The 16,618-nt window shown below is 31.7% G+C and overlaps 1 protein-coding gene across 20 annotated transcripts in view; it reads left to right on the forward strand.

The window, feature by feature from the left end:
• Nucleotides 1–4,576: 4,576 nt before the first annotated feature.
• CaMKII (Calcium/calmodulin-dependent protein kinase II) overlaps nt 4,577–16,618 on the forward strand; it is a 131,072-nt gene continuing 119,030 nt past the window's right edge. For 2 of the 20 annotated variants that reach the window (XM_064359720.1, XM_015978452.2), the window contains exon 1: nt 4,577–5,126. In XM_064359720.1, the coding sequence (XP_064215790.1) occupies nt 5,062–5,126 (65 nt within the window). In that variant the 5' untranslated portion in view covers nt 4,577–5,061. The remainder of the gene's footprint in view (nt 5,127–16,618) is intronic. The other 18 variants (XM_064359724.1, XM_064359725.1, XM_064359721.1 and 15 more) reach the window with 17 other exon arrangements.

Genomic DNA, 16,618 nt, shown 5'->3' on the forward strand with positions numbered 1-16,618 from the left:
ATCGTTATATCTTTCTTCTGGATAAAGCTAGAAGCTTCTTTGATTTTGCAAAAGATTGCTCAATGAATGTTGTTTGTAAATACACAACTTTTAGTTTTGATAAAAGAAAACTGAGAAAATTGGGCGAGATTACGAGTACAAAGGAAAATACTTGCCATACCCTAGTAACTTTAATTGCAATAACTTGCGGAGTGTTAAAGATATCGAAATGGTCATTACACCAAAAACTTATCCTAGGCTATTGCTTCATTTAGTTTCAAATATGTACAGTATGGTCCCGATATAACCTGCCAAAAAAATCTGGGTCACTAGGAGGATATACAAAAAATTGTAGTTTATTATACAAGTAAAGAAAAGTTGTTCATTATCTATGAGTGATGGGTTTCTGAAACGAGTGCAGAAAGGAATCACGAGCAGATAATACCAACTTTTCTTTACGTGTATAATACAACGTTTTCTCTTATAGTTACATCGAGAATATTTTGTTAAATTTTTTCACCAATAAAATAAAAAATTACCAATAGAATAAAGAAATCACCAAACAGAATAAAAAAAATCAACAAATGGCCACTTTATTCTATCGAATTTTTGTTGTATTGAAGAAATTTTTCACTTGCAGTTTAAAATAATAATTAAAAAAAAGTAATTTTCGACCAAAAAGTCAAATTCTAAATTTTATACTAATCCACGCGTATTCACTTCAGATAATTGTTTACGAAATTAGCGAAGAAAAATACCAACCAGATTTTGAATTAAAGGCACTTTTACATTTTAACTTTGAAAAATATTTTTATGTATGAGTTGCTAAATTTAGGTGACAATGTGAACTGTAATTGGGGTAAGATTGTAAAAGATTTCGTTGGAATATTTCAATGCAGGCATCAGTTTTATTGCAAGACTGTAAATAAGGGGCTTCAAAAAGGTCGGCTACTGGTAACTGATCCCTTTGTTGGCAAATTATACCATCATCTAATAAATCACGCGTCTAGTTTGCGTCTAAATAAAAAAGACCGATTATTTCACCAACCAAATAAAAATTCATAATTCTGATACCAGCGTTCGATGGGCTAGCAGGTAAGGACTCATTTGATCTAAAAACTTTGTAGTTACATTAACAGTTAGTGCCCAAAAACTCACAAAACTGCTACGACTTTATTTATTAACAAAAAAAATTAATAAAAATCTAGAATGTTTCTTATCAATGTACAGGCTAATGTGTAAAATTTCAGGATTTTTATTTCATTAGAAGTAGCGATTTTTTTGGGTGCGCGATAAGGTTGCCCCACCCAATAAAGGTTTACTACCTCTACTCGTATCTATGGAATAAAGAACAACATTATTATACATATAGTACCTATAAGAGAAACTTTTTTTGTTAGGTAAAAAAATAATGAAGATAAACTAACCCCTATCCACACACATTCGACGCTACTGATCACAGTCATATTCAGAAATTAATTGTTAGTGCTTCTAAGCTAAGCAAGCATACTTTTTGAAATCATTAGCTAGCGCACAGCAAAATTTGATCTAATTCGAAAACAGAAAGACTTTTAGTAGACATATTTTTGTGTATGAGTTCTACTCATAGTCACTTATAACGGGCAGGTCTTTTCGGAATCATGCTGTAGATCTATCTTTTAAAAATCACGCATCTCGAAGATTTCACTAGGTACTTACACAAAAAAGAAATGTTACTGCAATTTTTTCAGTTTTTTTTGACAGGACTAAAACGTTTGTTTATTTTGTTTAGAATCCACATTCAGGGAGGAAAAAATAAGTTCCTTACTTTATCCACAAGGAAGATATGGCGTGATTTTACCAATTTTAAAGGAATTGGCCACTTATTTTACTTGTTTAATGTTTTAACGGAAATTAAAAATATCGTTCATTCTATACCAGTAGGTTGTTTTCAAAATTTTCTACACTGAGGAATAAGCGAGATAATCGCTTCTAAAGGAAGAAATCGTAACGTCACAACCGCCTCTCATCACAGAATCCTCTTATCAATGAATCCTCTCAATTACCAAAAATCTGACAGATATTTGAACATTTTTCACACATTTTTCACAAAATCAAAATTTAGCTACTTTCTAAACTTCTCTGTGTTCTAAATTTTGTCTTGAACTTCGCGAAAACAAAGAAATTTTGTCAAGTTTTGATAAACTCTATCACTGTCACTTAAAAGTCAAAAACCATTTGATCTTAATATTGGACCAAATGCTTGATAGGCGGTTAGGACGTTAGGACAACTTTAAATAACTTGAGTTAGAGAGTAGATACAGAGAAACGGTTTTCACTACTGTAATAAGCGTTCGTCAAATTTTACACTCAGGCACTTTTGACCTCTTTGTAATTTATCTAAGATTCTAAAAAAAATCGTATGTGATTTTATTGTATAGAAGAACGATTTGACCAATTTTTAAAATGATTATGTGTATGGTGTGTTTTTTCACTATCGCTTAGTTAACTATAGTCTAATGTCAACGATCTTTGGTCCATAGGTGTATTTTGAAGCAGTGCATCAAAGTGCCTAATTAAATTTTTGAGAAAATGTGTCGTTGATTTTTAATTTCTGTTTTGATATTGGGGCAGCTTTTTTCCCATGAATTTTGGTAAAATTGTAAATCACTTCCACAAAAGGTTTCTATCAAGGTGGTGGTTTTCAAAAATTTATTGCATTTGTCGTAAAATTGGCACGCGATCATTGTTGGGGCTGAAGGTTGAGGCAACTGGTAAGAATTTTTCAGGCCCGGATTACCATTTATTTTATCTGTTTACTGTAAATGGAATGTTAATCTTTAAATCTTACGGCAAGGGTTCATGCGAATTGTAAACGAAGAATTCGTTTGTGCTTAAACCAAAATAGTCATCAATTTGAACATCTGATGTAATTTTTTAATAAAAACATTTTTATCACGTTAGTGTGCTTATTCCGGTCCTGGCTTTAAAACCGCTCGATGGGACCGTGCCCCTAGTTGTAAAATTTCTGTAGTCATTACAGTTATTGGGGTAGGTAGTGAGTCCTTTTGAAGCGGAAATTTATCACTACTCAATCTTGTCCCTCATAAATTATACTGAAATTTCGGATGAATAATATCAAAATGGCTTTTAATCCAATTCTAACGATTTTTTTCAAGTCAAGTTTTTGCAGAATAAATTTATTTCGTGTTTCCGATCCATTGATGTAAAAAACAGCCAATGTGATTTTTTGGTCAAATGTTTTTTCATTTTTATTGGACAAATAGATTAATAAAAAAAATTTTCCTGGCGAGATTAGATATTAATGCAGTGGAAAATATTTATTTCACTACTTTCACGTTTTCAGTACTATCATCTAGGACAAAGTTGTTTTTTAAGTTGCCAATGCCTTTAAGTTTTTCAAAAATTTCAACAGAAACGTCTTTTTCAGAATGAAAGCAACTCCCAGAACATCGAGCTTAGGAATTCAAAAAGTCAGCAGAAAATTTTGCAAAAGAGCTCCAACCTGGACGGACAAATAAATTATTAGGCGCGCTACTGATGAACCTTCTCCTCGCTAGTTGACGTAGATTACATAAAATGACTTGTGGTCAGTTATATTGAAAACAGAGGAATTCTCCAAGGAATTCTTCAGTGGGTTGACACCTTGTCGTGGTGAGGGAGCTCAGTAGTTCTATCACAAAACCTGTGCAGAACGAAGCTAAGTACAACCAAAGTTTTAATCATCTTTTTTTATTTTTTTTTTAAAACAGGAATAATTTTATTGTTAAAAGTATTCAAAAAAATAGCGAGCGTGATTACTCGTATTTCAAAATCTCATAAGATACGTTGATAGCAGTGTCTACAAAAAAAACGTAATGCAAATCTATAGGTACCTAATTATTTTGTTAAAAAAATTAATTCCGAAATCATGTGCTTTAATTTTATACCACTATTAGAGAAATCGCTAAAATTCCTATTTGTGCCGATACATTTCTCTGTCTTGAACAAATGCAATAAAATTATTACCTTGTGGATCACCCCAATGGTGGTTGCCTCCTGCGGTGCGTCCTAAACCCGTCATAAATCTTCTTCCAGCTAGCTACGCATTCGAAGAAGGATGCATTAAAAGTTGCCTACTTACAATTTAATTTTTGCTTTATATCTAACAATTAAGAACAGTTAACAAAAATCTTAAATATCTCAAGTCTGTATTTTTAAATTTCCTATAAAATGGTTTTTTTAAATTCTCAATACAAAATAAATACAATATCAAAAATTCGTATCAACTTCATTAACAGACATTTTATTTAATAAAAAAATATCTAGGCATTTATTTCAATCAAAAATGACTCTTCGACCTACATTTACTTATAAAGAAACACTGCAAATGTCAAGAAACTCTTCAAGACTAAATTTGCGGCGAAAAACAGTGAAAACAGTTTACACGTAAAACGTATGCGCCAGCTCCCAGAGGGTCTAGAGCCTTAAGACATCTTCATTTTTCAGAGAACCCAAAAAATCTGCTGTTTTTTGACCTAGACAGTATCCGCAAAAAGCGTACTGTCTTGAAGAAAATACTAAATACATGAACCATAGCTTTTTGCAACTTGTTTCCTAAACCTCCACCCCTTGTGATCATCCTCGAGCGTCCAAAAGGCTAGTAAAACTAGGTCTTGCGCTAGTTGTGGCGCCGTCCGCGTCGGCCCAAACCGCACCAAAATTCGTCGACAAGGTTATTCCCCCATCGTGAGTGTCGGTCGTTCGGTCTGTTCCGAAGCCGTGAGTAGACGCCGCCACCGCCGCCGCCGCCGCCGCGCCACAATATTGATCTTTTAGGTTATATCCCCGAGGAGCGACTTCGAGCACTTCCAGCAGCATCTAGTGGGGATTAGACATCGTGTAGTGTCCGCGAGCGGGGCCGACGCGTTCCCAATCCATCAGTGTCAGCGTGCAAAAGGTCCCAGCACAAATTCCTCAAGTGCGGTGTGTATTTTGGGTGGCATAAGTCGCTTCAGCTGCGCGAAAAATCGCTCCGTACTCGGTTTATTAGTCGGTCGAGCGACACTCAGCAGTACGTTTTAGGGACTGCTGTCGTGAGCCATGGCGGTGCCCATTGCCTGTACGCGTTTTAGCGACAACTACGACCTTAAAGAGGAGCTTGGAAAGTAAGTACGAGCATTTTGATGTCCGTTTTGTGTGCTTTTGAGGCGAAACGGCCCAATTCGATGCTGCGCGGTAATGCGGGAGTGACAACTAATGGACGGTTCCTGCTGAAAAAATCCAGCAGGAACCCCGCTTTCGGGAACCCACAGCGCGGCTTAAAAAGCCACACTTTTTGCCGGCTCTAGCTTCGATTTGGTTCAGCTTTTGACGGCCTTTTTCGGCGCTGTTTGAATATCTGCATTGCCAGTAAGAAAATCAATATAGTGAGGCTCTGCCCTGTACAGTATGACAGGTGGTTGTCTTTCCAACTACTAATTAAAGACTGACTGCACTAAGCGATTTTCATTCATTTCGCACAACATTGCAGGTTTTTCCATTTTTTTCACACCCACGCACGCATATTTTATTACCCTATTGTAATTTTAATAACAAGCGATTGCGATGTAATTTCACCTTGTGTGGTTATTTTTACTAGAGCCAATTCGGCCCAATTTTAATTGCGCGCCACAACGATGATCTCAAGGTTGCATTTTCGAAAACATGAAGTGCATTACATAAGCCGTTTTATTATTGTTTACGAGCACGGTTTTTGAAATTTTTTCAAATGACCGAATTGTAACCCAAGTTGGCGCGCTATTTTTATATTCTTAATAGCTTATTTTTGTCGAGGTTTGTGTTAGTTTCTATTAATAAAAAAATCGTAGTTTCGCTTAAAGTTTTTCGATAAATGTGACATACCTACGTATTTTTGCCAGATGTAAATATCTATTTATTTTTCTACCTTGCTTACGAAACGAGCACTGAGGATATTATTGTTGACTGAAATGTCCGGATTTGTATGTATATACAGGCGTTGTTTGATGTCCGACTCATTGCTCTACTTTCGTTTATTGGGAAACTGTGTTTTCAGAAGTTGTGGGAAATTTTGAATTCTGGATTTGTCTTTAAGCAGTAATAAGTGTGGTACTGTTACGGCGATTGTGTTCATGTCATTAAGTCAAGGACGGTTGGGAAGCTCTTCTGATCGTTAAAGTTGTAGAATTTTATTTAACGTAACTGCAAATTGATAATTTCTATTTGTATCATCTAAAACTACCCTTTGATAGTTGGTTTTCAAACGTCAAAAACGCTTCTGGTTTGATACAGAGTTTTTTGTTTCTCTGCGTTAAGAAGAGACGGAAAAAATTCCACTGAAAATAAGTGAAGTCTTAAAAACTTAAAGAAAAACTGCCGCTACAAAATTGGTCTGCAATTCTTACTACTTGTAAAAAACAAGTATTAGTGCATGCCTTAATTTTTGTTGCACGTGTACAGGGTGCTGCATTTTGGATCTCCGAAACTATGAGGTTTGTAAAAAAACGAGTGACACATTTTCGGATTCGTTTTTTGAGAAAATAATTTTGTACAAAACCGCATCCCGCCATCTTCTTTTGTTTTCGACTTACAAATAAAAGTTGACATTTTAGCGAAATCTTAAAAAATTCATATCTTCCTTATTATTAAAGATTTACATTTAAAATAAAAACATTATACAGGCATTTTTTACAGAGAATTTAATAATGTCAGCGATTTTTTATCCTTTTGTTCAGCTGTAATAACAAAGTTTTTTTTAATAGGAATCATAGTTGGCTATGACATTTTCGAAAAGCTTATTTATTTCTGGACTAAAAACAATATAAATACAGTTTGATATTTTTATATACTTTTGATAAAATATTTGAAAGTAGTTGGCCATGGAAAAATTGTTTCACATAAAAGATGTGAATAATCGTAGAAATTTTGTGAACGATTATTAAAGTAAAAGATGTGAAATTATCGAAATAAGCTATGTTACAGTTATTTTCAATTGAACAAATATACGATCGTTGCAGATTTTAATTACATAAAAAATGTGCAGAAAATTACTGAAAACGATGTGTCACTACCAGAGGTGACGTTGATAATGTTATGTATTTTTTACCGCAGATGGGATTTGATTTTGGATTGACATTTTTTTGTAAAATAAAATTTTACTGACAGGCATTCTTACAATTAATAAGATTTTTCTTTTTCCGACATTTCATGATTAATTAGAAAATAGAATGACAATGTAAGCTTGCCATTTTAAATCTAAAAACATAATTTTTATTAATCACAAAAATTTGATGTAATAATAATTTATTATGCTGTTTTTGAATTAATTAGTGTTTAAAAAATCATAAAATATAAATACTTGTTGGGTAATATAATTTTCATAATTATAATTGAAAACCCAAAACTTTTTCATGGCCTACTAAAAAGAAAAAGCGAAATGTTATGTTTTATCTTAATTACTTGAAAATAATGTATTTCACAAATAGACATATTAAATCAGAAAAATATATACTTTTTGAAGCCGTCATAGCTAACTATGATTCCTATTCAAAATAACAAAACTTTATGTTATTACAGCTAAACGCATGATTAAAAAAAATTGCTGATAGCATTATTAAATTCTCTGTAACAAAGTGCCTTTATAGTGTTTGTGTTTCAAATGTGTATCTTGTATAGTAAGGAAGATATGAATTTTTTAAGATTTCTGAAAAATGTCAACTTTTGTTTATAAGTTGAAAACAAAAGATGATAGCGAGATGCGGTTTTGACCAAGATTATTTTCTCAAAAAAGGACCCGAGAATGTGTCACTAGTTTTTCTCTAAACCTCTTAGTTTCGAAGATCCCCTATTCCGAAATCCAAAATGCAGCACCCTGTACAGTCACAAATAGGGGAGACTAGGGACAAAAGTAACGCGGGACGAACGCTGCAACCACGATATTTATAATCTATTTTACATATGCAAGCGTGCACACCAATGTTTAACACTTTTTTTTAACCCCCTACCACCTTATTTCCAGTTTAAAATGATAAATAATTATTTTTAAAACTAGTTTAACACAACATATTTTCCTTCTAGATTAGAGTTACTTGTGGACACGCATTTTTGAACATTGTTACAACAGACTTGTGTCTGGACAAAAGTAGTACACTGTTTTAATTTCAATTTTAATTTATTCTTGCATTATTCAAAGCCTACAGAATGTTTCTCTAACCCTTCGAGAATACCGAATGTACGCAATGGTACAGAAGAAGAAATAAAACGTAAATCAAAGTTAGTCAAAAAGTCATTATTTCCAGACAGTGAAAATACGATCTTAAAAAAGCAACAAATGCAGTCAAAAAATAAACAAAAATACTAAAAATACAAGAAAAAATAAAAAAAAACACAATCAAAGGTGAAAGCGACTTTTCATACGAAGACAACCAAGAATACTTTTGTTTAATAAATTGCGTTAAATTGTTTTCCAACAGCACACCAAATAAGCATTGGGTAATGTGTCTTGGGTGCTGTCTGTGGTCATGAGGCTTACATTAACAGTGAAACTATTTTTTTATGTGTGCCATAACTGTCTCTCAGATTGAGTATTTTCTTAATTTAGATTGCAATTTTTTTATGCAGATATTTTTTATGTTAATTTAATTTGTTATTTATTATTATTATTCATTTAATTTAATTTAATTATTTATTCTTCGACACTGTCAAAATTTACGGTTTTTCTCCTGTGTAAGGAAATTTTGACAACTGTTTGGCATTTCTCAGTACGAAACGTCAGATTATTTTTAACAAATTTAAAGCAATTTTAAGCCTTGCTGAGTCTATTTCGAAGAATAAAATGTTGTATTCAAGTGGTTTTTGTGTAAATCGGTTCATTTATTTCGCCTCGTGGATGATAAACCACTCGTTTTCACTCGTGGTTTAAAAATCCACTCGTGAGTAAAGCGTCCGATTTACACTCAAACTCATTAAATAAGTAACTATTATTATGGTAGCGCTCAGCTCCATTTGCGTGTGCGTCATCTGACATTTCTGTCACTACGTTTACATAGCAGGGGCATAGCGGTGACAATCTATCAAATATTTTTTGAGGTTACGAAGTGTTTAAATTATGAGTTGTTACAAAAAATACAGATTCACAAAACAAGAACTAATAAACGCAGAATCAAAAACCTAACGAAACGCAAATCACAAAACACAATAAACGAACAGAAAATACTTGCGATTAACACCGATAACACTTTCGACAACCATGCGACGACGTCTATAATTTACTGTCAATGTCAGGTTGACAAATTCGTGACACTTGACGGTGTTGTCGAAGTGCACATGTAAATTAATGTTCAAGGATACCACCCTTAGATAGCCCTTAGCTGTTTAAATTTGCATTGTTTTTGATAATTTTTTATAGCTTTGTGTTGGTAATGAAAAAATGAAATTGATGACGCACACGCAAATCGAGCTGACCGCCACTATATTACATTTAATGTATTTTGATATAATTTAATTTAATTTAGTTCATGGGAAAGACAAACAATGAATAATTATTATCGTTATTGCGTAAATTAAACATTGAAAAAATACACATTTATCTAATAAAAGAACATCTCACAGAATTTAAAAAATTTTAGGTATCTTTGGTTTGTTAATAACAAAATTGTACAAACCTTTCGCGAGAATAATTTCTTGCGTTTACCTATGCAATGAAGGTACTCACTGTTTGTCGCTCGTGATTTACATTTAATTAAAATATTACTTAATAATGTGTCGTATTTTTAAAATAACACTGATAGGTCTTTCTAAAAACCTCTATTGCATGCAGAGTGATATAAAAATTTCGCACCATCTTTTAAATAGTGATAAAGACAAGCAAATGAGTTAAAAATTCTTATGATTTTTACTATATAGGGATAGCTCTTGAAAAGTTTGGTATTTCAGACCGTTTTTTTAAAATTCAATTAACAGAAACAGAAGATTTTGTAACATTTTAAACTTACTGTTAAAAAAAATCACCAATTTTTGTCTTACGGTGTATCTAATAGATTGACAAACTTAACAATAAATTAAATCCGACAATAGTGGAATCAAAACAGTAATCATTTATATTATTATGTACATTAATTGCTAAGGGAAAAAAATGTTCCGTTACTTTTGAATCACTCTATATCTTACATAATTTCAAATACATAGCTGCTGTGAAGTTAAATAAAAAATTTGGGAAGAAAACAATTTTTGGTGGCACAGTCAAGCCAAAATTTTGACAAACCGCAGCTCTTGTTTTTTCAGGTATTTCCATAAATTTATGTCTTCCTTGTTCTCTCTACCATTGGTTGGAATCTTTTTACTGGTTTCTCTCTCTCTCTCTTAAAATAAAATTCTTCGAAAATGTTTGAAAATTAATAAGACTGAGATAAATATGTTAATTTTTTTGCCACTTGTTAGCAAAAACATCGTTTATTTTTTACAAAAACTAGTAGCAAATAAACAAGTGTTTAAGACAAACACCTCCAATCATGAAGTGATGAATAAGCTTATTAGGAATAGTGTGATACAGTTTATTTTTTATTGACATTAATAACATGAACTTAGTGGCTTGCAAAAATAATCTTTACCAGCTGATACATTTTTTGTAGATAACTGTAAAAACTATTAATCGACCTGACATTTTAGTAAGTTTTGTTTTATAATGTACACAGCGACTGACGTGGCTAGTTATATTTACTAGAACGAACAAAAAGTAATTTCGTGTAAGTAAATAGCCTAAAGTTGCAATATTGTCTTATTGGTTTTTTGGAGAATTTTATTGGACATTGCTAAATGAATTCTTTGTGAAGCTTTCGGCATTTGTGACCAGAGGATACATATTCATTATTCACCTGCAACAAATCATGTATGCTTGTTTAATTTGCATTAGAACCACATCTAGTGTATAAATCCATTAATAGCCCATGGAAATCGGTTTTTAATAGTCCATATCAGCAAAGCGTCGATGCTATTTTGCAATTTGATGATTAAAGATAAGTCTCTTGTCACTTTTAATTAAGTTGATGATGAACGGTTTGATTGACTATGAAACGAACACCACAGGTGTAATATTGTTGATTTATTATACCACAATATCCGCCAGGAAAATAAATATTTATGTGGTTTTTCTTATACATTAATTTCAAGATTAAATGACACAAAAAATGTCGGTAATTATTAATTAATAATTAGTTATTAGGAAATACCCAATTTGTATATTCATTGACCATAACAATTTCCAAATTAATTTTCGTGTTCAGCTAGGTAAACCTATCAAGTTGTGATAAATTTGTTATCGCCAAATTAAACATTACTTCAAGTTAACCTTCAATAGATTTTTTTATGTCACACTTGATGCGAGTTTGTACAAATTTAAGGCTAATTTCACTGGTGTCACTTTTCATTGTTTAACCAACATGTTTCTTGGAAGACAGTTATTATACAAAAACGTTGCAAGGAATGTAATAAGTGAGCATGCTTACCTGAAAATATTTGTGAAATGTGTAACAAAGGATAAGGCCAACAGTTGTTTAAATTGCATTCTTTATTTACTCGAAGTTATGTGAAAAAATACGCTTTCACCTGAATTTGCTCCAGTTTTAATTAACGTAACATTTTTATTGATGTAAATTATCTATCGCACCACATTGGATAAAAAAACAAGAATTGATAAAACATTTATAATAATTAGAAAATTTCAGCTTTGGAGCATGACAGTGAGGTTTCATTCCTATTATCCTTGCCATTATTTTTCGTTGAGTTGAAATTCTTTTATCCCTCTTAACTTTCAACCAACTTTTGCAATACGGGGATTCGTTCTTGTCATCTAACACGTGTGAATGTCAGTTCTGGTCTCACATGCTCTCATAATGCCATAAAAGTGAAAGAAGAAGAATTGCTGGTTGTGTGTGTTTTCAGCAAACAAATTTGCACTCACACTGGACTTTATTTATGGATGTTATTACGAGCCTTCGGTTTAAAGGACGATTTTCGCATCTTTAAACACGCTCAGACCCTTTTCAGCAGAGTTTCGAAGTGTTTGCAGAAATTTAAATTTGATTAACTGCTATTAATAGGCGTACTCTAAGCGGTGTATTTTCCGGATTACAAATGGAAATTTGCCGTGTAATACCTTTGTATTTTCACTTTCATAATGTTGTCAAAAATGTTTCTCTTAAATCCGCAACTTTGAGTTTAATCACGCAGTAATGAAAATTAAACTTCAAAGCTTTTCGCCCGTACTCATGTTTCGCATTGCATTAAAACTTTTGCCAAATTATAAAAGTTTCTGCGGATATTTTCCCTGAGACGCCTGCAAAATCAAACACACTGCCTTCACAATTAAATTATGCCAAAAGCATATTTTCACCTTTTGTTAATGAAACTGTCAAACTGTGTGCACAAAACTACCATCTTCATTTGAAATGGCAATCTAAAGTTAAGTTGGCATTATTTAAGAATGCAAAGTCAGATGATTTTACACATATCGAGTTACTGTTTTTTTATTATTGAATTTTACAAACCTAGTTTCTTTTCATTGAAATTAAAATTAAGTTGGCAATATTGAAAAATGTATAATAAGAATTTTCAGTGCCAGGTTAAGTTTACTATGATATTTTGTACCAACCTTGAGAGAAAAATTGACAACATCGAATAGTGGAGTTAAAAAAATGCCATCTTCACACTATAAAATGGTGCCAACTTAATCATAATATGGCTTATGATTTTTATGTTAAATTAGCAGCGTTAAAAAACCTGTCAAAGAGTCCTCTGGTTTTTTGTCTACGTTGGCAACAACTATAAATTAATGATTTATAAAAAAAATAAACACTTTGATGCCTATAACTTTGTGCCCTTTATACAGGGTGCTCAAAAACTGGCGCACCAACTCAGTGGTACGTTATTGAGAAGCAAGTGCAGATTACGGGAAAAATGTTGAAAAAATTCCTAAAGTTGTATTTTAAAAAATCTGGAGCTACAAACTTATTGTGTTAACTTCTTTAGTTTTCATTATTTTTTTATGTTTTTATGTTTCATACCAGGTAATCGTACCGTAACAAAACGATGAATAATTATTTTAAAATTTACTATTAGATTTTAGCAGTTTTTTTAATTTAAAAAAATTAAAATTTATCCAAAAAATCACTATGTGTAGATGTGCCAACACTGGGAATTATTTCCTAGGAAACCGTTTCAAAAATAATTTATTTTTATTGTTGCTCAAATTCTATTGCGATCATGACTGTTAGACAACGTTGCCACATATCATTTATCTAAAATCCGTTATTTGTCAATAACTTTAATACAAAGAATTTTTTTACTATTTTTACCTTTATATGTAACCACTTCTCTACCACACACCATTGAGTTGGTGCGCCAGTTTTTGAGCACGCTGTATTATTAATAGTAAGGTTACCAACTTAAGGTTTCATTTTGTTACCAACTTGATAAAAAAAGGTTGGCAACATCGAGTAAAGTTAAGTTGGCAGCATTAAATAAAACTGTCAAGTTCTTTTGTCTCTGATAGTGAATTTTATAAACTGAATTTTAGTTTTTGATTTTATCAAAGAGCCTTCTGGATTTGAATTCAAATTGGCATCATCTAAAACCAGAAGCCTATGAATTGAGACTTTTACGTTTAACAGTTAAGGTTACCAAGATTGAAATTTTGTTGCTAATTTGTTAACAAAAATTGACAACACTGAGTAGTTAGTTACATGAGATGAAAAATTGCTGTCTCTGGACACTACGCAATGTTGCCAACTTAAGTTTAATTAATTATAATGTAAGTTGGCAACAAGATCGTTTAATAAGGAAGAAGCATTTGAAACTTTTTGATTTCAGTGTCAAATTAAGATTGATATTTTTATTTAAAAATTGATTTCTTCAAATTTCGCAATGGTGCCAACCTAATTCTAACTGATTGACAGCATTAAATCAAAAATGGTAGGTTCTATTATTTTTTGTTTCTAGCTATCATTAAATCTTACAAACTTATTTCCATTTCTCTTTTATGGGTTTGAATTAAGTTGGCAACATCCAAAAACAATAAATAAATCATTTATAAAAAATTTAACATTTTTATACAAAAATGTGATCCCTTCGTTTAATAGTTAAGGTTACCAACTTATTCTTTAAATTTTGTTGCCAACTTAATATCACTAAATAATGTAGATATATAAGATTAAAAAAATTGCTGCGTTGACACTAAGCAATGTAACCAACTTACTTTTAATTACTCATCTTTGCTTTTACGATTGTGAAATGAAGTTGGCAACATTAAATAATACAAATAAATGATGTTAGCCAATTCAGGTTCTGTCTTTAGTTATTACTGAATCGTACCAACTTAATTTCAGTTGCATTAAATAGACTTTTGGGTTTGAAATTAAGTTGGCAACTTTTAAAAATATTTAAAAGGAAGAAAAATTTTAGTATCAGATTAAGATTTACATTTTTATAATAGTATTATGAGTACATTAGATAAAAAAAAATGCTGTCTTCACACTATACAATGGTGCCAAGTTAATTTTAAGTGATGGACAAATTTTTTGCACATCAAGTATAATATAGGTTATGATTTTGAAATTAATTTGCCAGGAATTAGTCAAATTTATGTCAGGTTCTTTTATCTTGCCAACTTAATGGGTTTAAAATTCAGTTCGATGAAGATTAAGTTAGCAACATCCAAAACATTTAAAAGGAATTAAAATTTTGAATTTGTTTTCAGTAAATTAAGATTTAAATTTTTATTATGATTTATTAGATAAAAAAAATTGCTGTCTTCACACTACGCAATGGTGCCAACTTAATTTTTTTTTGCACACTGATATAACTTGAACTAAGATTATGAAGTTAAATTGACAACATATTTAAATTTGTCAAGTTCCATTTTCTTCTGCCTTTATTACTGAATCTTACCAACTCAATTTCAATTTCCATTTCATTAAAGAAACCTCTATGTTTGGAATTAAGTTGGCAACGTCCTAAAGCGATAAATTAATAATTTATAAAAACAATTAAACACTTTGTTGTGTGCAAAAATGTAACACCTACATTCCTAATGCTTAGCCTTGAAATTTTGTTGCCAACTTGATACAAAAATTGGCAACACTGAACCATATATATATTTATATATATATATAAAAAACAAGAAAATTGCTGTCCCTACAGTACACAATGTTGCCATCTTAAGTTTTATTAGTTATCTTTTCTTCTAGCAAAATATAGGGTGGTTTATGATTTTCAAATAACATTGCTAACATTAAATAATATGCTGATGATGTTAGGTATTTCATCTTACCAACTTAACTACATTTTTCAAGAAAACTTCTAGATCTGAAATTAATTAATTAATTGAGTCTTCTTTTCAAAGAAGTCGATACATTTTAAGCAAAATATAGGGTGTTTTTTTTTAAAGTGGATTCACAGTTATGAGGACACTGTACTTGTATTTTATTATATAATAATAATTAATAATTATTAAATCCTACTTTTTCGTAAAATCTCAGTTACATGGCTTAGTAACAAAATTCATAAAAACTGCCATAAATCGCGATAATTAACCTGAAAAGTGCGGCTAACGTTAACAACCTCACATTTCTTCCTTTTAATGAAAATATGTGTCGATATTTGAAACTTGCTGAGAGCTTTAATACGCTCCACACTCTGCATAAATTTTGTGCATTTTGGTTTCCACTCGGGCACTGACCTCAAAAAAATAAATGCACAAAACCCTGGAAAAATGCCAATATCACGATCTGAATATGATTGTGTAATGGTTGATATTTTTTTCAAAAAGACAAGTTTCGCGACATGTTTATTAAATGTTTGGAGGAAAGTTTGGAGAGTAGTAGTGAAATTTGTCCCTTCGGAGATGGGACACATGTGTTTTAAATTATTCATGTGACTGGAGGAAAAATTCAATTTGGGTTGTTTCAACGCCTCTCAGATGGTTTAAACTTGTGTGTTTATTAAAGTGCTTGTTTCAAGTTTTTAATTGTGTTAAACAACAAAAATCGTTTAGAATATTTTTTGCTGCTTGGCCGAGTTAATTGATAATTTGCATGTACGAAGCAATTGCTTAATTATGTTCCACTGGCCATAAGAGGTAAGTTTCAATTAACATTTAGCTGTCGTCTTTTTGTGGTCATTAAGGAGCACGATAATAACGTCGGTAAATCTATTATCTTACCGGTTTAGTCGCAATAATAAAATATACGAGAAAAATAAGGATTCAAAAGTCGTTTTTTCTCATTTGTGTGGAATAATTTCGAGACATAAATAATGTAAGAAAAGATGTTTAATAAATTCAATTTCCATTCTAATCAATAAGTCGGTTTTATTCCCGATGGCTTCCCATTGATGCCCCTTAAGAAAAAATGTTGTTATGGCAACTGTGCTCTGAAGCTTTCGATGGAATCTTTGCTAAAAATATTCAGGAATAAAGATACAGAAAAAACTTTTAAACTTACTTGTTGAGTGGGCTTGACAGGTCACGTCCTTGTGCAAAAACTTGCAAAAATATTGGAGAGAATTTCAGTTTTAGCTCGGCTTCTATTATACATTTAAACAGTTCCAATGGCGAAGAAACACCACACGTAGTTTCCCAACAAAAATA

The sequence above is a fragment of the Tribolium castaneum genome, chromosome 1 (assembly GCF_031307605.1).
Source record: "Tribolium castaneum strain GA2 chromosome 1, icTriCast1.1, whole genome shotgun sequence".
NCBI lineage: Eukaryota > Metazoa > Arthropoda > Insecta > Coleoptera > Tenebrionidae > Tribolium > Tribolium castaneum.